The 22,314-nt window shown below is 48.0% G+C and overlaps 1 protein-coding gene across 5 annotated transcripts in view; it reads left to right on the plus strand.

The window, feature by feature from the left end:
* The window catches only part of galnt11 (UDP-N-acetyl-alpha-D-galactosamine:polypeptide N-acetylgalactosaminyltransferase 11 (GalNAc-T11)), a 31,747-nt gene that overhangs the window by 7,610 nt on the left and 1,823 nt on the right, over positions 1–22,314 (plus strand). For 3 of the 5 annotated variants that reach the window (XM_035414633.1, XM_035414630.1, XM_035414629.1), the window contains exons 2-10: positions 6,112–6,429; positions 7,369–7,492; positions 8,163–8,329; positions 8,897–9,022; positions 9,600–9,849; positions 11,950–12,067; positions 13,878–14,030; positions 17,631–17,849; positions 22,096–22,200. In XM_035414633.1, the coding sequence (XP_035270524.1) occupies positions 6,150–6,429; positions 7,369–7,492; positions 8,163–8,329; positions 8,897–9,022; positions 9,600–9,849; positions 11,950–12,067; positions 13,878–14,030; positions 17,631–17,849; positions 22,096–22,200 (1,542 nt within the window). In that variant the 5' untranslated portion in view covers positions 6,112–6,149. Of the gene's footprint in view, positions 1–5,151; positions 5,229–6,107; positions 6,430–7,368; positions 7,493–8,162; positions 8,330–8,896; positions 9,023–9,599; positions 9,850–11,949; positions 12,068–13,877; positions 14,031–17,630; positions 17,850–22,095; positions 22,201–22,314 lie in introns of all 5 variants that reach the window. The other 2 variants (XM_035414631.1, XM_035414632.1) reach the window with 2 other exon arrangements.

Raw genomic sequence — 22,314 nt, forward strand, 5'->3', positions numbered from 1 at the left:
ATGCAATTCTGTGAACAAACAAGGGATGGTGACTGTTTAATATTGGACAGTGTCGTCTGTAATTAAGCAAGCTATTTTGCATTTGATGTTCAGATATTCATTAAAAAACAAAAAGCTGAGTTCCATTTTGTTTCAGTTAGTATTCAAGACAGACAGCCTTTGAACATTGTTTAAAATGAAAGATAATTAGGAGTACTGTGCATTTTTCTTGCAGAAAAGTGTTGAGGCTTATTTCATGACAGCGAGTAGGGCATTGCTCAGTAAAGACAGGAGGGCATACAGTTGGTGGGGGGGGGGGGGAGGGGGTGGTTAGTCATTGTTGTGTTTCTGTAATATTTGACCTTGGGGATCCATGGAAAATAGCAATACCAAACTAATTGAAATGTGCATCCTTGGCACTAAAGCACTGAATGCATTTATTCTACGGTACGAAAGGCAGAATGCTTTTGGGGAGATATCAAATCCGCCCCCGTATTTCTGCCATTGGCTCAGTAGCAAATAAATAATTAAGGACTCCCTTGGAAGCGAAACCCGCTTACGGTGAGCGCGATTATCTCCTCGCTCAGAAAGCCAGCATATCCTCTGTCTACCCGCCTGAAACTCCACAGCAGGTACGGATCGATAAAGGCCGTCTGGAGCCGTCGGCGGACGGGCTCAACAGCCGCCACGGGCGCGCGAGTCACAGACGGCAGCGGAGTTCAGAAAGCCGCTCCACGCCACGCCGCTCCGACGTGACAGGCGAAGTTCAAGGTCGCCTCCGCACCTAGTCCCAAAATTCAGCGCGCGAGGCGAAAACGCGCTGGACCCTGGGTGCTATCTAACATCCGTTAACCTGCGCACTTCCCAGTGTGACGCCAGACAGAACGGTATTTGTTGTAAATGAAATAGCAGATGGTGCTTTCATTTCCTAAGCTGTTATGTTTGGTTAATTAAACCCATTAATTTTTATTTTGACATAAGGGGGTGTGCCACTGCTCAGTTATTTAATTAAAATATTCTGTTTTTTAAGAAAACCTTTTTACAAGAGCATTTATGAAATTTTACATATTGTCTATTTTATTTACAAGCGAACCAGCCCAAATGATATAGCAGTGCTAGATATACCCATGTACCACGTAGTGATATAGCGAGGAGTTTAATTTTGGGGTGGGTGTTGGGGACTGGTTGGATCAGCTGAGTACAGTTAGTTCCCACTCTAACCCACCCTTGGGTGACGCAGTAGCTACTTGTACCTTGTCTGGGACTTCCTACCACAGCAGGATACGACCATTCAGTAGGACGCGTCACCCGGGAGCCACGTGAAAGACCGTTATCGCGTTACAAAAATAATTAGCTACGTAATTTGATACATTTACAATCTCACGGCTGCCACACTAGCTGTGCTTCTGCCGTGCAAAACACACTGGCCTGCTGATGTGCCGTGGTCTTATAGAGCTACATGTGAAGCCAGCAGATACTGGTCCTGACCTGGCACCGGTTTCAGCCGGAGGTTTATTTTACACTGCGCTCAATTGTTCGACGCCGATATAGAATTTCTCACCGGCTATTCGGTTCGGGAGCCCGGCGGCCGTCACCGTGGCAGCAGGCAGGGGTCAAAAAGAAGCGATGGCGGCTCTTGTTACCGCGTCTAATTCCCCCGACAAAGACCACGGAGTCCGCTGTCACTTTCGCTGCCTGTCCTTTTTTTTTTTTTTTTTTTAGTTTTTCAGCTTTAGTCTCGGTTCAGTGGGCTTGCTCATCAGGAGACTGTCAGAGCTGTCTCCAGGGTAGGCTTAGAGGTTTTGTTACGAACTGCCAGTGAGTGCAATTGCTCAGTTTGCAGCAGATCCGGAATGTAGCCTGTGTATTTAAAAACTATCTTTAAGAACTGTCCTATTGCAGAGGGCTTGCGCATCCGTTCAGCACTGACATTAAGTATGACTGTTTGAAAAATCGGTAAAATATTTTTTTAAATGGAATTTCTTCAAAAACTATTGTGCTGAACCTGGGGGATCTATATTGGCCAATAAAAAATGATGTATGGAATCAGTAAACAGTGGGCTACTGTAAACAAACTGGACAGACAAAGTATTGCTGACCCGTGTAATTAATTTGGTTATGCAGATGTCTAAAATAACGTGCTGAATGTTTATATTATTTCTAATCTTGTGGAAATATGTAGAGTGTTGTAGAGCACAATGCAAAGGAAATTAGATTGAAAATGTGTTTAATAAATAATAAAGAAGACTGCAGTTCTCAGTCGCTAGTTTTCCTGACAAATCTACAGACTCCCCATTGCATTTAGGGCAGGGGAAAGCAAAGCAAGCAGACTGAAAGCTCGTGTCCTTGCGCTGTCTGGGGAAGTTTCCGGCAGCGTTTGATTTGTGAAGGCGTCTGCCGAGCGGATGCGAGTCTGGGCCGGGGGAGATGCAATGGGGGACTGGGGTCAAACGAATCGTGCCTCGTGCCTGCCCTTCCTGAAATGCTGTCTGCTCTACCTTCTCCGGCCGATGGGAGAACACGACGCATCCCACCGCTTTTATACTGTAGCCTAATTTAGCATTCTTAGCAACATGCAGACTTTACTGCCGTTTGCCTGCAATGCGTGTAGTGTGTGTGTGTGTGTGTGCGCGCGCGCGCACATATGTACAGACATGTAACGTGTGTGATTGTGTGTGGTAGGTGTGCAACAATGGAGAATTTCTGTCCAATATTCCCTCATCAGTATTTGCTAATACCAAGGCTCAGTGAGTTCAGCATTTACAGGGATTGGTTTCAGAATGGTTTTCCATCTTAAAAACCATACATGTCATTTGTAATTCCCAGCCAACTACAATCAATTTTATCGAAGCTCCTGCAGGTTTCACTATTAGCCCTGTTTATTGCATGACTTCTGAACATTCTGTTGCTCACTGACACGAATTTGGAAATTTGGAAAACAACTTCGTTTTGGTAGCCTCAATAATAGCGGAGCAGAGTGGGTGCCGGACAGTTGACTGCACCATCTGCTTCGTCTGCGCAGTCCAGCTGCCGAACTGCGGAGCGGAAAGAAGCTGCGTCTGTCCACATGTGCGCTCCTGATCCTAGGGAGAACGTTGGAGCGATACGACGGGTTCGCAGATGTGATTGGGCGGTCAAAATAGGGAAACGTATGTAAAAAGGGTGAACACGATTCATTATTGAATAAATTAATAAATAAAAATGACAACTGCCTCCAGGATTAGCCTGGCCAGTTTACAGAGATCGTCTGACCCTTCCCTGAAACCATTCCGAGCTCGTCTACCGCAAGTGACATTTGGCCCGTCATCAACAGATGCGCTACATCCAAGATAAGGCCATCTTTTACAGTCTTCCCTACAGTCTTCCCTCCTGCTGTATCGGGCTTTTTGAATTCACCTGCGAGTGGATTTGAGAGTGTAAATCAGCGATAGGCTCTGTGTTCACTTTCAGGAAAGAGCAGACTGCATGTCTGTCTCCACATCTTGCTCTATTTTGGACCCTGAGTAGACTTTTAATGAGTGGATAATTACTCTGTCTACGTCCCGGGCCGGCCTGTATTTGTCCACTCGAAAAATATGTGTGGAAATTGGATTAGGTTCTTTTGTTTTTGTTTGAAGGAACAAAAAAATTTGAAGGAGTGCAAATCCAGTGCCGTTATTTCCACAACTGAGGGTTGGTCAGATTTCATTCAGCACTGTGCTTTACCAAAACGATTAAAACGGTAAGATAAGACGGCTAATATTCCCATGTTTGAAATTTGTAAAATGCAGTGGGAGATGGGCGCTCATTAATCGTGATGATTAAAACATGTTAGGTTGTGCTAAATATTGTAAAATATGCAATGACAACATTTCTGATTCAGTACAATGACTTGATGATAAAACCAGTTCTAATGTATTATGTTGAGCTCCCTGCTGAGAAGGTGAGTCACCTGTCTGTCTGCCAGCAGTTGGCTAGGTGCTTCTTTTATTTAAGGTACTATTTTGCTTCCTCTGCATGACAAACCGCTTGTCTTTTAAAACGGTTTTTGTTGTTGGTCGTGTCACGTTAATGGTTTACCCACTATTGCTGAATTGTGAAGGCCTTTGCCCTATAACTTACTGTGTGGTTGGTAAACATTTCTCTGCCGTCTTATAGTCAGATGGTCATATTCGTTTCGGGTGAATAGACTGACTCATTTTACGGTCTTCGTGAGTTTTTTGTAAACCTGAACTTTCAAAGCTTTGAAGTGTTCCAGTCACACTAATTAATTTATTGGACTGTTTGCATGGAAGCTTCAGCTTGCCTGTCAGTGTGCCATCAGTTGTATTCTTCTTAGTGTAGTGTAAAGTTGTGGGTGGTCTGAAAGGGGGAGGGGGGCAGGCACTGAAGTGTTTTAGAGTTGGGGCCTTCGTGGTGGCGCTGTGTTTCTGGTTCCCTTTGAGGTACTGGGGCTTTACACTAAAGGACTGAGCGAGCGCATGGCGGTTGGACTGCTGTGCTTTGGTGTCTGGCAGGGTTTAGAAGCTGGAACTTCATGTGTTCAAGGCCTGGCTGGAAAACTCGCCCCCCCCCCATTCCTTCTTTCATCATCTGCTTACTTTCCTTTTCTCGTTTTTTTTTTCTTTTTTGTTATGGCCCACCGTAATGAGACTGACAGTGACAACTGAGCAGCGTCTCTATTTTTATCGCGCGCCAATTAGGCTATTCCTGAAATGCGGAAAAGGAGCAAAATTAAATGAGCTGTTGAATTTGCGATTTATTTGTCATTTCCCGCTAGCGTTTTTCTCCCTGAAATGACTTCATTCATTTGATTGAAGTCGGATAAAATACTAGCCCTTCCACAAACCACCGTGTTCCTAAGAATATATAGCCTATACGACAATAATATAACACCCACACAAAATTCTTCCCAGACCGGAGTGACAGATTTTTGACTGGCCTGCCAGGCGGCCTAATGCTCACGATGCCTCGTGGGCAAGACTTAGAAGTGAAGTAGCCTACATCTCTGGTTTTCGTCTCTTTTTTTTTTTTTAATTTGAGATTTCAATCTTTGTGAAAATTTGTGATATAAATCCACTAAGGCCAGAAGAATAATAGCTTTATTTGTGTCGCGCTGATGGCTCGGAGAGCCCTAGCCTACACGTGCTTCGCATCCAGCTAAACATTCCAAGGCTTCCAACTCTCTTCCAGAGAGCAGCAGACTGACGTACCGCGCGCATGAAGAGATGAGGGCCTTTGGGGCAGGGCAGATTTGTCCTGAATAAAACGTGAGCTTTGAAAACATCCGGTTATACCATGTGTTTATATGATGGCGTCTCGGTGCTGGACTTAATTTGAGGGGGAAAAAGTCTGCTAATGCATAAACCAACTTGAAAAAAAAAAAAAAAAAAATTAACAGAGAAACGTCTGAAGAGAAAAGCTGTGTAATGCATCCCTAAATGTGTATGTTTGATCGTATGTTTAAGTTGGGTTTTCATAAAGTCTTGCAGATTAAAGCTAGAACATTTAAAAGCAAGATCAAATGTTTAAACAGATAAGCATTTGAAAAGTAAAGCTGTACAATGAATCCCTAGGTGTGTCTATTTGATCTTATGCTTCGTTTGAGTTTGCTGATTAAAGGTGGAAAAAAAGTCAAATATTTAAACGGATAAACATCTGAAGAGGAAAGCTGTATCGTGATTGAATTTCTAGATGTGTATATTTGACCTTATTTTAGTTTGGCTTAAAAAAAACTTGATGGTTAATGGTGGAAAAATGTAAAAATAAGATAAAATATTTTAACATATGAAGAGGAAAGCTTGGCCTGTATAATGAATCCCTTTACTGTATGTCCAGTGAGCACAAGCCAGAATCTAGAAACAATCTAAATGTCTACTGGGGTAGAAATCTAGTTTGATAGATATTTTGACATGAACGGCCTGACTAGGTTAGCTCAGGTTAGTGCCAAATGGCTAAACGGAGCTAACCTAGTCCATCTATGTCAAAACATCTCTCAATCTTGATTTCCACCCCCCTAGAATGTGTAGATTCCCTCTAGATTCAGGCTTGTGCTCACTGGGATGTGTGTCTTTGATCTTACCATTGAATTTAGCTTGGGGAAAAAAGTGAAAAAAAAAGTTGTTTGTGTTTTTTCCTCCCGTGTGTTGATAGGGGCTTGGCAATGGAACGGTGGCGATGCTAGGGTTACCATGGGCAGCGTCACTCTGCGCTACTTCTGCTATGGGTGTCTCTTCACATCGGTGACCTGGACCCTCCTGCTCTTCCTGTACTTCACCCTCAGCCAGGAGAGTCCGCCCTTCAAATATGTGCCCGTCCCGGGGGGCCAGTCCTTCAGCTTCCAACACCGCTTCCAGCCCCGCTTCACCCGGGCCCCGGGGCCCGCGCCCCTGCCCCAGGACCCGCCCAGGGAGCAGCCCCGCAGAGCGCCCGTCCCGGGCAGGAAGGCCGCGGACCTCTCCCCGGAGATGGGTATGCTCCTCCGGCTCGGGGGCTCAGTCGGCCGGGCCGTCTCCAGCTTGAGGTCACCCCGTTTCTCACCCCTGCTGGAAACACTTGCGTTTCGTTCCACCCCGTTTTTTAAAAAATCCTTCTTTGGCTAAAACTGGAATTCTGAGTTGGAGTTCCTGGATCGGAGCCGTTTCGAGGTCCGTTCCGCTCAGGCACCTGTGCGCTTTCGTGGTCTGCTCGTGGGAATGTTTGGCTTCTCCGCTGCTGGATCTTGGCAAAGCCTTGCCAAGGCCACTGGCCCCAGATATGTTCCTTAAGATTTATGTTTCTTTGGCTGAACTTAATTACTGTCAGTATTTATTGCTCTCATAAACTAGAATAAGGCTCGCTTTAATTCAAGGCAGTGCCTGGAACGGGCTGCAAAATTCCCACATCGCAGCTTTGATAAAAATCCATCAGAATAGTTCATAACGCGAGGGTAACGGGTTATTAAAATACGGCTTGCAGAGCTTCGTGGGGGTTTCTGGGATGTTTGCGTTCGCCCCTGAGGAGATGAAAGCCGCAGACAGAGGCCACGTTCCCGGCATGCAACCTTGAGAAACTGCACCTCTGTTGAATATTGTAGCATGCAGCACTGCACATAGTAAAACTTGGCAATGAAGCGCTGTTTTGGGAGAGCGGTGGAACCGTGGTTTTTTTTTATTGGAATCGAATCCTCTGCATGGTGGCACCGCGTGCTTTTCCGGGCCAGCCGCGCCCGTGGTCTACCCGCGATAGTCGGCTCATTCCGTCACTGCGACCGCGCCCGTCGGAGGCACGCTCCGGCGAAAACGGTCCTTCACACCTCTGATGTCACACAATTTCACATTTAACCGCACATCCGATCTGTTGTCACCCACTGCAACGCGCTTACGTTTGCTCACAACTTCCACTTTATTTCATGTGGCCTTGTTTCGTCAGGTATGATCTTCAATGAGCAGGACCAGGAGATTCGAGACATGGGTTATCACAAGCATGCTTTCAACGTGCTCATAAGCAACCGTCTGGGATACCATAGAGACCTGCCTGACACTAGAAATGAAAAGTGAGTCTACCTTCCCTCCCAGCCACCCAGAACACTGAAACTGCAACACCGCTTACTCAGTCCCACACGAAGTGGCGTGTGTGTGTTGACGTGTAGCGTTGTGACAGGCCAGGCCTGTTGGGTCCTCACCTCGTAGTCCCTTTGGTGGAGAATTTGGCGCTACCGGTCACCAGTGTTATACGTCATGTACTCAGGGAACGACTCCTGTCCATGACTTCCATACATGTTAGGCTGCATTCAAGCATACGGCAATTTCAGTCAAGCGATTAATGGTGACGTTCTGTCATCAAACCAGCAAATAAAATGAGAAGTGTAGTATGTAATACAGGAGTACTCTGGAGAGCTGCTTCTTCCTCCTTTTAGTTGAAGGTGTTTTTGCTTAATTTCTATTTTTAGCTGAGCACCCACAAATCAAAAAAAAAAGCTATTAGGAAGTGCACCCACCTTCTTCTGTTTTAATTAGCTCTTTAATAAAGCCCTTTAATCCTGACAGAACATTATAATGCTGATGGTGACTATCACTACTTGTAATTGAAAGCAATGGAACACTGAGTTAGAATTTTGAAAAGAAAAAAACATTCCAAAAAAGCTTGAGGCTCCAGGTAACTGCAGCCACCCCCACTGCCCTGCCTGGGAACTGCTGCCCACCGTGCCGCCTCTGCTCCTGCAGGTGTAAGGAGAAGCTGTACCCTCTGGCTCTGCCCTCTGCCAGCGTGGTGATCTGCTTCTTCAACGAGGCCTTCTCCGCCCTGCTGAGGACGGTGCACAGCGTGCTGGACCGCACGCCCGCCTATCTGCTGCACGAGATCATCCTGGTGGACGACAACAGCGAGCTGGGCAAGCCTCCTTTGTTAAAAATGAAAAAAGGGGGGGGGGGGGGGGGGCGCACGTCCGCCCACCCTGTTCTGGGGGATGTGGAGCAGGGGAGGAAATAATGAGCAATTCAGCGCTGCTAAGCCTCTTTGTTTTTTTCTCTGTGCGTGTGTGTGCGTGTGTGTGCGTGTGTGTGCGTGTGTGTGCATGTGTGTGTGCGTGTGTGCGTGTGTGTGTGTGTGTGTGTGTGTGTGTGTGTGTACCTGTGTGGACGTGTGTGTGTGTGTGTGTGTGTGCATGCGTGCACCTGTGTGCCTATTTATTTATTTATTTATTTATTTATTTTTATTTCACAGCGGCACACTGTGTCTTTGTGTGTACCGCTGTGTTGGCCAGTGTGCGTGTGCGCGTGCGTACCTCTCTCTTTACATGCGTGTGCGTGTGCATGCGTGCAGCGCTGCGCTTGCGGGCATGCGCTTCTCGTGCTCTTGACCTACTTTAGCCGTTAGCTGGACTGTCTGAAACGGCCCTTCAGAGGGTCCAGTGTGCGCGTGCATGTGGGCTGAAGGCCCGTCTTTCCCGCCCTCACAGCCGACCTGAAGGAGGAGCTGGACGCCTACGTCCGCCTGAACCTCCCCGGGAAGGTGAAGCTGGTGCGGAACCAGAAGCGCGAGGGCCTGATCAGGGGGCGGGTCATCGGCGCCTCTCACGCCACGGGTGAGCGCTCGCGCGGGCCTCGCCGTCTCCGCGGCTCCCGCCTCGTCCCGCCGCGGCTAGCCGCTTTAGCCTTTTGCCCTCCCCGTAATGAGATGGCTGCATTAGTGTGGCAGGCAAACCCACCGTAGCGTAACGTTGCAAGGCTGCCACATTTTTACCATGTAGTTTTTTCCCCATAATTAATGGTGTGGAGTATTTTCGCAGTAACGGCGCTGCAGAGTCTTGCAGGGCGTGTACGTACATGGAGTGGAAAATGCAGATCGTTTGTTTAAATACAAGCAATTACCATAATGTAACCCTGTAGCTCTAACAGCAGCATTCCACTTGAGTTGTCCCAGGAGGGGGTGCAGAATATATTAGGAGCAGAATTTAACAGTCCACTGGCAGCCTGCAGTCATTATAAGCTGTGCAAAGCTGTGATTGGTTCCCAGAGAACCTTCCTGTTCCACTCCTTGCTCTTTGCTGGCACCATCATGTCATTAAGCGGCAGCGATGGCTGTAATCACTGAGGTGCAGTTGGACCGCAGTGACCCAGCTGTCCCGGGCCTGTCGTCTGATTGGTGTTTCCCCCTGACAGGGGAGGTGCTGGTCTTCCTGGACAGCCACTGCGAGGTGAACGAGCTGTGGCTGCAGCCGCTGCTGACTCCCATCAAGGAGGACCGGCGGACGGTGGTGTGCCCCGTCATCGACATCATCAGCGCCGACACGCTGGTCTACAGCCCCTCCCCCATCGTCAGAGGAGGTTTCAACTGGGGCCTGCACTTCAAGTGGGACCCTGTGCCCCTGTCAGAGCTGAGCAGCCCAGACGGAGCCATCGCACCAATCAGGTACCTGAACGGTCTCCACGACACCGCCCCACTTCCTGTATCTCTCCCCCCACTCCTGAATCTCTTCAGCTCTTCTGGTATCACTTCCTCACTTCATGTGTAACTCCCACAATTCCTGTATTACTCCCTTATTCACTCCATCACTTCCTGGCTAACCTGCCTACTTACTGCATCTGTCCAACGCTTCCTGTTTCTCTCCCCCACTTCCAGCATCTTTTTCCCCCACTTCCTGTATCACCGGCCCACTTCCTGCATCACTTCCCCACATCCCGTGTCACTCCCCCACTTCCTGCATCTCTCCAGCTCTTCCTGTATCTATCATTATCTTCATGTATCACTTCCCTACTTCCTGTATCTCTTTACCACTGCTTGTATCACTCCCTCACTTCCCGTATCTTCCCCCTCTTCCAGCTTCACTCTCTCACTTGCAGCATCTCTTGTTATTTTCCCGTGTCTCTCCTCTGCTTTGTTCATTACCCAAAAGCCGGACAGCAGATTAATTGGTCAGATAACACCCCAGTAAAATGTGTCCTTATCCAAGGCTGTTTGCAGATCACTAAGATTACACTGTAAAGTGGAAATAAGCCGGTGCAGTCACAAACACTGTAGATGCAGTTAGTCACAAGAAGCCATCTTATCCAATTCAACATAAATTCAATTTGCGCAACAATGCATTGTAATCACGGTAATTGGTCTCTGGCTGTCATTACCACAAGTACTTGGGCTGAAGGTGGTGTGACACTCACACTAGTGGCTGCTGTTCTCGCTACCATCCATCCCAGCCTTTGGGGGTGTTTTCTCATCCAGCGAAAGGTCCAAGCTGTTGCGGAGGCAATGAAGCCATTGCTAACAAGTCGGAGCCAACATTTTTTTGGACTGTCGTTGATGACTGAGGAAATGAGCCTGCTGCTGCAGCTGCCACAGCTGTTCCAAATCTGCTTCCCGCTCTGTGATGTCTTTTTTTTTCCACTGGAATAACAGTGGAACAACAAACGCACATTTCTGTCACATTCCTCCACGATGAGAAGTGTGTTCACATGGCAAACGCTAAATAATCCTACGCTACAAGAAACAAAACATGAAAACAAACTAGAAGGGAAATTAAAACACACAAATATGATGGAGATGTGGAAAATTTTGGACATAAAACATTGAAGCAATATTGCGTGATGCTAGAAAAATTTCACAATGGAAGTGAGAGGGCAGGGCCTTCCTAAATCTGATAAACAGCCACGCCATATGGGTGCTGTTCATGCTGTGTTAGGTATTCATAGAGGACATTTTAACACTTGGAGGCCAAGCCTATGTATTCCTGCCACCTTAAACAGGGCTGTCCTACCCTGTTCCTGGAGATCTACCGTCCTTTTGGCTTTCATTTCAACCCTAATTTGGCACACCTGATTCTACTAATTAGCAGCTCAACGAGATCTGTAGCTGTTGAATGAGCTGAGCTTTATTAGGGTTGGAGTGTAAAGCTACAGGACGGTTGATCTCCAGGAACAAGGTTGGACAGCCCTGACCTAAAATGTTGTGTCATTTGTTCCAGTTGGTTAAAAAAAATGCTTGAATTTCAGATTTGCATCCAGGGGGTTAAGGATAGGTCTGGCTCTGCTGTTGATACCCTTAATCAATGCGCAAGTTATTCAGCCTTGCTCGCTTCGTTAAAATGTCCAGAAGAAAGGACTACGATGCGAATCAGGATAAACGCAGGAAGCCCTAAGAGTCCCTCCGAAAGGATATGTCGGTGTGCCTGTAAATTCACTGCAGTCAGAAAACACAGACCATAATAGTCTGGCCTTGGTCTGTAAGGGAATTGCTGAGGTGGATAACGGGGAGCCCATAACGGTGAGCCCAGGCAGGTACAGAAGCAGGCTGACTGCTCGAAGGTCGTCAGTTTGATTGCGGCCTTCAGAGAAGCAGTTAACCCGACTCCCTTTAGTAAAAAAAAATATTCAGCTGTATAAATAGAGTGCGTTAAAAAAAAGGAAAAAAATAAATGAATAAAAGAAGTCACCTTGGGTTAGGGCTTTTGTGGAATTGCAGCATTGCATTTATAAAGGCTGTGTGGGTTTGAGTGACAGGGTGCTGGTTTTCCCACAGGTCTCCAACGATGGCCGGGGGTCTGTTCGCCATGGACAGGAAGTACTTCAACGACCTGGGGCAGTACGACAGCGGCATGGACATCTGGGGAGGGGAGAACCTGGAGATCTCATTCAGGGTAAAACGGAACGCCCGCGTCACGGTGGCCGAGCCCGCCAACGCGCGGGAGAACGAGCGAAGGTCACAGCGGCCTGTTTGCCTTCTCCCAGTTTGACCGCCTGTTTGCCTTCTCCCAGTTTGACCGCCTGTTTGCCTTCTCCCAGTTTGACCGCCTGTTTGCCTTCTCCCGGTTTGACCGCCTGTTTGCCTTCTCCCAGTTTGACCGCCTGTTTGCCTTCTCCCAGTTTGACCGCCTGTTTGCCTTCTCCCAGTTTGACCGCCTGTTTGCCTTCTCCCAGTTTGACCGCCTGTTTACCTTCCCCCGGTTTGACCGCCTGTTTACCTTCCCCCGGTTTGACCGCCTGTTTGCCTTCTCCCAGTTTGACCGCCTGTTTACCTTCCCCCGGTTTGACCGCCTGTTTGCCTTCTTCCAGTTTGACCGCCTGTTTACCTTCCCCCGGTTTGACCGCCTGTTTGCCTTCTCCCAGTTTGACCGCCTGTTTACCTTCCCCCGGTTTGACCGCCTGTTTGCCTTCTTCCAGTTTGACCGCCTGTTTGCCTTCTCCCAGTTTGACCGCCTGTTTACCTTCCCCCGGTTTGACCGCCTGTTTGCCTTCTTCCAGTTTGACCGCCTGTTTGCCTTCTCCCAGTTTGACCGCCTGTTTGCCTTCGCCCAGTTTGACCGCCTGTTTACCTTCCCCCGGTTTGACCGCCTGTTTGCCTTCTCCCAGTTTGACCGCCTGTTTGCCTTCGCCCGGTTTGACCGCCTGTTTGCCTTCTCCCAGTTTGACCGCCTGTTTACCTTCCCCCGGTTTGACCGCCTGTTTGTTAACTCTGATCTCGCGGATCTTGTCAGGCCAGCAGAAGGTGGGGGGGGCGGGGGGGGGGGGGGGATGCGGAGGAGGAGCTCAAATACACACTGCACGGATTAATATTTTACCGTGTCAAGTTTTTGGTCTGCTGAAATTTGATTATATTAAGAGCACGCGGGCCAGAAATGACGTGTTGCTTGGCTAACGCGATCGCTTCTGACCCGAACATTCCGCTTCCTGTGAATTACTTCGAGTTCCTGTGAGCTTGCTCATGTTGCTGCGTTTGGAAACTGCCATCCTTTATTTTCCGTACTCGGTTAATGTTCTTGGCTTGCAGGCTTTTTGGGCCCCGCACGCCTGTTTGTTCCCTAATATCTGTAACGCTCTAGTGTGATTTAGCGGACAGCGTGTCATTAAGGCGTGAAAAACTATTTGGCTGTACTGGTCGGATGAAATTATTTGGAGGAACATGGCCAGTTGACCCCAACCAGACCTTTGCACTCTTTGCACCAGACTTGTTAACCAGTGTAAAATGTTAGATTGTAAAATGCTTGTCTATTGTTTGGTTGTGTGTATATATTGTTTGACTTGACAAAGGTGCAAAGGTAATTTCTCTATGGGGCTTCTTATGGAATAACCTTAGATCAGTGGTCTCCAACCCTGGTCCTGGAGAGATACAGGGTCTGCTGGTTTTTGTTTTCACCTTAACATCAGCATCCAATTGAGACCCAAGACAACAGGTGAGTTGAGTTAACTGTGTAATCAACTGCTCTAATTGATTCATTAAGTGCAGAGTCACTATGAAAACCAGCAGACCCTGTAGCTCTCCAGGACCAGGGTTGGAGGCCACTGCCTTAGATGAAGCAACCTAACTAGCTCTTGGCCTGATGTTGGCTTGGATACGGGTGTTTGGCTGGGGACTGTGGTGAGCGAGCGTGCGGACGGCAATGGCGAGAGAAGAGACCCACGCGCTAACCGTTCCGCTAACCATTCCGGTCCGCCTCTCCTCCTCCCCAGATCTGGATGTGCGGCGGCCAGCTCCTGATCATTCCATGCTCGAGGGTGGGGCACATTTTCCGGAAAAGACGACCCTACGGTTCGCCGGGAGGGCAGGACACCATGGCCCATAATTCCCTGCGCCTGGCCCACGTGTGGATGGACGAGTACAAGGTAGGGAGCCTGGGCAGAGGGCTGATGGGCGTAGACTGACACCCTCATGTGGTCACTGAACGAGGGTAGGGAAGGCTGGTGATCACAGCCGAGACCTTCCATTTCCAGGTACTTCACTCCTTGGGTCTGTTGAAGCCTGCTAGCTAGTTTTCACATCCCGGGTGCACGCAGATCTACATTGTAGAGATTTTAGTTAAAGAAGAAGTCAACACAGGGCAAAATTGTTGGAATGTTCAACCAGGTTGCATTGTGGGCCACACCTACTGTAAGTCAATCAGTGGTATCAAAACATTTTTCCTTTGACAGCTGAGGCAAGATACCTGTAATGACATCACTGACTGTAATGCGGAAATGGAAATTGGAAATTTTCACCCGTAGAGAATACTGCAACAGTAGCTTTCTGTGCTGTGTTGACTTGCTCTTTAAGAAAATGTGTATTAATTCTATACTTTTCTATTATTGCCATACTGGAGATCCTTCATATAATGAAGAAGGCCCTCTGATTGTGATGCCTGGAGTTGTGTAGCCCACGTCCACTCACATATCCTTTGAAGTGACGCAGAGCACATCTTGGCTGGCTTCAAGGAGTTGTGTGCGAACGCGGTCTGCATCACTGCTGCACCGGTTCGGCGCTGTTCAAGGGCTTGTGTTGGAGAGCACTACAGAGATGGTTTGTGTATTGCATCGCCCACTGAGGTGCCTCTTGTGTTATTGCCCTGCATTCTCACGATGGCGAGCAAGAACAGGAAGTCAACAAGGGGGCTACGTATTCCTTCTTCGCGCATAGGGTTTAAAATGAGAAAAGTTGGGGAACTAGTGAAACGGAAAATAGCAATAAGGCTCAGAGTAATAAGGGCGACGAAGAACCCTGAGCTTAAATTGTTTAAAATGGAAGGGTTGCATTCATTAGCAGACTCAAAGCTAGCTGAAAATAGTGAAGCAAATAAAAAAAAGAAATTGATTGTCTGGAAGGAAAAAATATGGCTGGCCCATAAAAAAAATGTATGGCAACGTGCACGCAAACTAAAGCAGCGCCCGGCCCACGCGTTGCTCAGCGAGCGCGTCTACGCGCGGTTTTGCGTGAAGAAATGCGGCGCAGGTCATCTGCATGCCTAGCAGATGGTCAGCTCTGTGTAATTAACCTTGGAAGGTCTGTTCGCAATTGTTGAGTCCCAAAGCGTTCCCCCTTACATTCCTGGCCCATGATGAATATTCATGAACGGGTACGGCCCGACGACGAGGACATCAATCACTAGCGTGGCGACAGGGACGTCTGGAACCCGCTCGAACGAGGACGCGCGGAGGACTGGAGGAATGCGCGAAGGCCGGGGAAACAGCCATCTGGCTCACGCGCGGGGAACATCTGTGTTTACGGCTAGCGCTACAGGTAGCATGGCGGCGTGCGAGAACTCCGCAATCGTCCCTGCCCGTTAAGCTCGGGGAGCATCTGTCATCCGCTGGAAGGAGCGATGCATCTTTAACGCAACGGAATGATTATAAGGTTTAACAGTTTTAAGACCGTCTTGACAAGTCAACTAATGCCTCCCTAATTCCTTTACACAGTGAAGGGCGAGCCGCCGCGTTTAGCGACGCATTTGGCCCGCGCGCCCGGCTGTCAGCGCGTAATTGCAGTCTTCGGGCTTCGTAATAAGTCTAGGCTTTGTGCTCCCCAGCAGACGACCGGAATGTCTTCTGTGGCTGTTCCTTAAAAGGTCTTTACGCGGATTAGTCCAAATTAAATTAATGCTTTTACGAGGGACTCGTAAGCCTAAATGAAGTGGGGCTTTGACGTGGGGGGTAGAGACGCACTTCCCCCCCACCCCACCCTCCCCATCGAAGGATTTACGGTTGCGCCGTAGTCTGTACAGGGGACATGCTGTGCGGTTGTGGAGTGCCTTTGTGAAATCTTTGAAGAGTAGGTTTTTTGGAATGTTTGTTTCTAAATTCTGAGTCTGTTCTAGAACTCCACTGCTTTCAGTTACCAGCAGTGATTGTTACACCAGCATTAGAATGTTCAGTTAAGAGCATTCGAATCACACACTTGTGAACTTACACCTTAAAGGGAGGGTTAAAGGGTGTCCGTGGCAACACTTTGCATGAGTGTTCAGGGCACTGCAGTGCTGCCATTTTAGGAGCATTTGCTCCTGAAAATTGATGTGTGCTAACTGGAAATATAATTTAGGAGCACATCTACTAATTGGAATGCATTAGTGTGTTTTCAGCTTGGAAAAAATGTTAAGAGTAGAGCCCTGGCGTTGATCTAGTTGTAGATTGACAGCACTTGTGGATTGCTTAGAGGGGATTGCAGTTGATGAGAGCGTTCGCGGTCTGGGGTCCGGCTCAGGTGATTTGGAACGGACGGTGTGGGGGGAGGGGGGATACAGAGGCCGATTTTGGCACAGATGTGAGCTGCGAGGGCGGTGCCAGTTTGGAACGGACGCGAGGCGCGAGGGGAGTGTGGCTGCCGGGGGGGGGGTGCGGAGCGTGTGTGAGGGTGGGAAGCGTGGCTGAGGGGGGGAAGCGTGTGTGAGGGTGGAGAAGCGTGGCTGGGGGGGAGCGTGTGTGAGGGTGGGGAGCGTGCGTGAGGGTGGGGAGCGTGGCTGGGGGGGGAGCGTGTGTGAGGGTGGGGAGCGTGCGTGAGGGTGGGGAGCGTGCGTGAGGGTGGGGAGCGTGTGTGAGGGGGGGAGCGTGTGTGAGGGTGGGGAGCGTGTGTGAGGGGGGGAGCGTGGGCGTGTGACAGCCGTGCAGCTCAGTGCCTTGCCGCTTATGTAACATCTCCTGTCTGACACATCCGTTCCCATAAGAAGGGAGAGAGAAAACCGCTGCCTCTCTTGCGAAGCCTGCCTCTAATTGTCTCGGGAGCGTTCTTCGCTCTCCTTTCCTCCCATCCTGCCCCCCAGCAATGTCTTGGGTGAGCGTGCATATCTGGAGCTCGGCAAGAGGCTCCCGGGGTCCACGGGGTCTGCTTAAGAGAGTTACTGTTGTGTTTAACTGATTAAAAAACAACTCCCAGTTCAGAATGCAATATTAATATGTAAGAGTTCTGCAGTTTTATGGCTTACAGACAAAATTCTAAAAATGCACGAATTGGCATTGTGTTCTGCGGCCTGTCAGCCTCGGTCCTAATCTAACTCCTGCTTAACCAACGGCCAGAGCATTTCACTCGAGTGAAGAGAGAAATAATAATCCTGCCAAGCCGAGGCAGTTTATTTTACCGTTGATGGGCTCGCTGATAACTTAAGCCACCATGTGGAAAAAAAATGACTGAGAATGGACTTATTATCTGTTATTATGCATATGGTGATAATTGTATTTAGAAATTGGGCTTGCTTCAGGGCTCGTTCACGGCTGTTCTATGACTCAGCGCAGCGAAGAAAAAGGGCTCTGTCTCCAGGGAAACGGTGGGTTTGGAGAGTGGGCAGTAGAGGGGGGCGGGGCCAGAGGACGTAGGGGGGCGGGGTCAGAGGATGCGTCACGCCACACAGAAGGAATGGCGATGCCTACGCAGCGCTGCTTGCATTGTACTCCCGAGGGCTTGAGATAAGGACGGGTGGCAGCCAGCAGTCGAGCCTCAGCCTCCCGTTCTTGCGTCCCCTCCAGGAGCAGTACTTCGCCCTGCGGCCGGAGCTGAGGACGCGGAGCTACGGCGACATCGGCGAGCGGCTGGCCGTGCGCAAGCGGCTGCAGTGCCGCTCCTTCAGGTGGTACCTGGACAACATCTACCCCGAGATGCAGGTGTCCGCCCCTCACAACAAGGCCCAGCAGCCCGTCTTCGTCAACAAGGGGCTGAGGAGGCCGAAGGTGCTGCAGCGCGGAAGGGTAAGGCTCCGCCCCGCCCCTCTCTCCCTGCCGCCGCCCTGCCTGAGCTGTGAGCCGGGTCCACAGCCCTCGCGCTCCCCGACTGAACGAGCAGCTCCCCAAAGTTTACGGCAGTACCTTCATGTCACCACTAGATGGCGGTCTAATAAAGGTGATTCACCAGAGTGCCTTGAATGGTGTTTGCCCTTGTACTGTAAGCAGGGAATTACTGAGGTGACCTTTTTTATTATTTAAAAAAAATCTGCTAACTGAACAAGGTGAGCGGCAGTGTAGTATAATGGCTAAGGAGTTGGTCTCGTAACCTAGAGGTTGCAGGTTCGATTCCCCAGTAGGACACTGCCATTGTACCCTTGAGAAAGGTACTTAACCTGCATTGCTCCAGTATATATCCAGCTGTATCATTGGATACAATATAAGTTGCTCTGGATAAGAGCGTCTGCTAAATGCCTGTAATGTGATGTAATGTCTTTCAATGCCATTCAGTGATTAAGCAGTCATTCGGTGATTCAATTCTGTCAGAAACAAAGAAACACTGGTTTGTACCTCAGATTTGTGGCCTCATATTCAGAACGATAGCTTTGTCCAAGCTATCTTGAGTCCATGCACACAATTTACATTGTGCAATCACATTAGACAACCTCAAATAGATTCTCATTTTTGATATACAGTAAAGTTGCTGTAGGGACATCACACTTCATAGATTTGTAAAGTTTCTAATTTTTTAGAAGACTTTTCTTGTCCAGATTAATCACTTGCCTTTGTCTTTGTGTGCTGTATACCATCTTTTCAGAAAATCTGTCACTAGTTGTGGGTATTAATTACGATCTTTCCCGAAAGATGCATTGAATTCAGAATTAATGAGCGCCTGGCAATGAGACCCAGAGCGTGTCTGAGAACATAGTATTCCCGTGAGCCACGTTCGGTAATAAGCTTTCGAAAGCAGCTGCTGGTATGGAGGCCATTGTTTTCCGTCTGGGTTTTAATTCCATAAAGCTCCCACATGTTCTACTTTGATCCGGCTGACCCGGGATCAACCTGGCCCAGGGCCATTCTGGAGGAGCAGCTGTGTGGTCTCCCGTCTGAGGACGTATAAAGCGCCTTTCGCAGCCGCCCGGAGCGTTTCATTAGGCCCTCAACGTGCCGGGGGAGGAAATGACATCGTCAGCAGATGGCAGTGTGGCGATGAGAAACCGCTGCTCGTCTTGCCGTGCGCCTTCGAGGAAGAAGTCGGGAGCACTTCTGAAAAGTTCCCCCACGTAAATAAACGGTAGTAACGCAGTGGCGGCACTGGCATATTGGTTCAGTGCTGCGGCACAGTTGACTGTTTTATGATTCTGAAGCCATGGAGGCCTGTGCCCGCCAGTCAGCAGTGACACGGACTGTGAGTGGTCCTGTTTCTTATGGCCACAGGTTCTCATTGGTTGCAGTGTTTTTACTGTGCGAGCTCTCTTATGAGAGCGACTTCCTGTACTATCACGTGTACATCATCAGCCTTCTGATAGAAAAACTGGGGTTTATTTAGATCTGTGAAGAAATCAGCGGTTCAATAACCTCCTCTAAGCTGAACGCTCTTCCAGGGCATACACAATGAAGAGACTTTTTAAGGCTGGCCAGATATGTTCACTGTGGTTTAATCAACTAATAATTATGAGTAGTTTGACTCATTAATAATTGTTCACAATATTTAATTCAGGGGCCCCATGCTTCATCAGTAATTCAGATATTTAATCAAAGGTGATTAATTTAAGATTTGATTGGATCACTGGTGATTCATATAAGATTAATGAATGATGGAATGTACCAGGTATAATACTGCCTCATTTTATTCTTTGTAGTGATGGCGTGATAAACACATAATCCAGTGTTTCCTAACCTGGTTAGCACTCCATTGACCCTGCTGAACCCTCAGTATAGTTGGTTTGATGCCGAACTCGCAGTATGTTTATACTGAGCTTCTAATTGAACACTGACCGGGTTTCTAATATTGCACAAATGGGTATTTACTGGTAGATATTTGTCACAGGTATGTGTTTCTGTGCATTTTGTTTTGAGAAATGGAGACGCAGCGTAGTTAAGTTTTTTTTACATTTTTTTCAATTTTCATTAATTTGAGTCTTAAGCAAATCTGTAGTGCAGACAGGTGTTCATCACTGTGGGTGAAGAGCAGTTGGTTGTTCAATGGGGCCTAACAGCCGAGTAAGTAACTGATTAAGCTTAATTGAGACAGCTGTCTCAGATTTGTTGAAGGGACAGATGTTAGCAAAAATGTTTTGAAACAAAACTGAAGGTATTCCACGCCCTCACCTAATGGCAACCAGATATTGTTTATAAGAAACCCTGGAACCAAAACGACACTTGTCTCAGATCATTATTAAGGGAGATATGGGCTAACAAAGTTTGGCCAAATCAGCATGACTTCATGACTTCGACTTTTAGGCTACATTACGTTACATTTATTTGGCAGACGCTTTTATCCAAAGCGACGTACAAAAAGACTTGCCATATCTACATTACTATAGATCATAGAGAAATGGTGAGGGTGTAACAGAGTTGTGGGTGATTTTCGTCTTATTTGTTGATCTGTTAAAAAAAAAACCTTTATTTCGAAATGGATCAAATTTTCACCAAAATTAGGTTATAATGTCTTCCTCCGGAAATTTTGGTCTTGGGTTTTTGAGATGTTGCAGAGATATGACTTATCTGGAGTGGTATCACAACTCTGATTCCTTACAGTGTTGTAGAACATGATCAGTGCTAAGAGACATTTAAATTTAAATCTTAATGCACTACCTTCTCGATGGGCCCTTCCTGATATGTGCTCTCTTCAGGAGTCTGATGCAAGCATCAGGTTATGTTGTGGTTGTATTTTTAACATTTTATGAACATTTCCCTTATTAAACATTTTTATAGGCATATACTTTTTTGAGGGTAAAGTAAAAAAATGTGTAAATAAATTAATGCAGGGTAAAAAGTGTCTGCAATTAAAACAGCAGCATTCAGTGTCAAGAAATTCCAATTACATGAGAAACAACGAAAAAAAAAAAATGTCCCAGAATCTGGAGTCCTGGCTGGGAGTATTGATTACATGAGCCAGTCAGGCTGGGAGTGTGGTAAATTTGTGAGTCAATCAGGATTGGCTTGTGACAAATGTATGAGCCAGTCAGGGTGGGAGTGTGATGGATGCGTGAGCCAATCAGGCTGGGACTGTTAATCAGCAAATTTGTACTCTCCTGCTGCTGTCTAGACTTTGTTTGAAAACAAACCCACTGAAGGCCATGTTTTGCATTAATTCAGGAGCAATATGTGGACTGGTATGTGTGTGTGTGTGTTTGTGTGTGTTTCATATATATATATATATATATATATGTATATATATATACACCACGAACATGAATGCAGCAAGTCCACATTTCCAGTTCTACCGTTAATAACACACACACACACACACACGGCAGAACTGGAAATGTGGACTTGTTGCATTCAAGTTTGAGTTAGCTTTATCTTTTTTTCATTATCTTGACCCATGTTATCTCAGCCCACTACTGATACTGCCACTGGCCTATAGCTATGACTCTTCAGTGAGCTGTGGGCAGAGCTGGCATGCTGTCATAGGAGGGAAACGGTTCATGTAGACCGTTTGAGGAGGAGGGGGGGGGATGTATGAGCCAGTGTTTCCTGCTCTGGCACCTTCCAGCCATGCTCAATTTGGCAGAGCTGTTAATTGACTCTGATCTGGGTTTTAACATCCCACAGCAGGTACCTACTTTGACCCATTTACCACAGGTGCTGCTGAGTGCAGTTCAAGGTGTTCTCTTGTTCTGGGCAAGCATTAGCATTCAGCTTGACGTCGTGTTCAGTGGCTCTGGTTGTGTCAGAACGGGCGAACCGGCCTGCCATACGTAGCTTTGTCTTCAACCCTGCTGTGGAAGGGAGATATTGCTCAACTCTCAGTTTGGACTCATACAACTGTCCCCTGGTATGATCTTACCCAGACTCTTGAGGCTCTGCAGCTTTGTGTGTGTGTGTGTGTGTGTGTGTGTGTGTGTGTGCGTGTGTATGCGTGTGCGTGTGGGTTTGTGTGTGTGTATGTGCGTGTGTGCGCGTGTGTGTATGGGTTTGTGCACACGCACATCTGGAGTGGACATGTCACTGGTAAACCTGTCTACTGAGTATCAGGTAAATGGGGTGTCACATCTGTTCGCACTGACCAAACCAGGATGTGACCCAAGTCCCTCTGCTCTTCCAGCTCCGCAACCTGCAGGTGAACAAGTGTCTGGTGGCTCAGGGCCGCCCCAGTCAGAAGGGCGGGGTCGTGGTGGTGAAGGGCTGCGACCTCAACGACCCAGAGCAGGTACCCACACCACACACCATCACTGCCCTTCCACAGGTACCCACACCACACACCATCACTGCCCTTCCACAGGTACCGACACCACACACCAGCACTGCCCTTCCACAGGTACCG

Source organism: Anguilla anguilla, chromosome 4 (assembly GCF_013347855.1).
Source record: "Anguilla anguilla isolate fAngAng1 chromosome 4, fAngAng1.pri, whole genome shotgun sequence".
Lineage (NCBI taxonomy): Eukaryota > Metazoa > Chordata > Actinopteri > Anguilliformes > Anguillidae > Anguilla > Anguilla anguilla.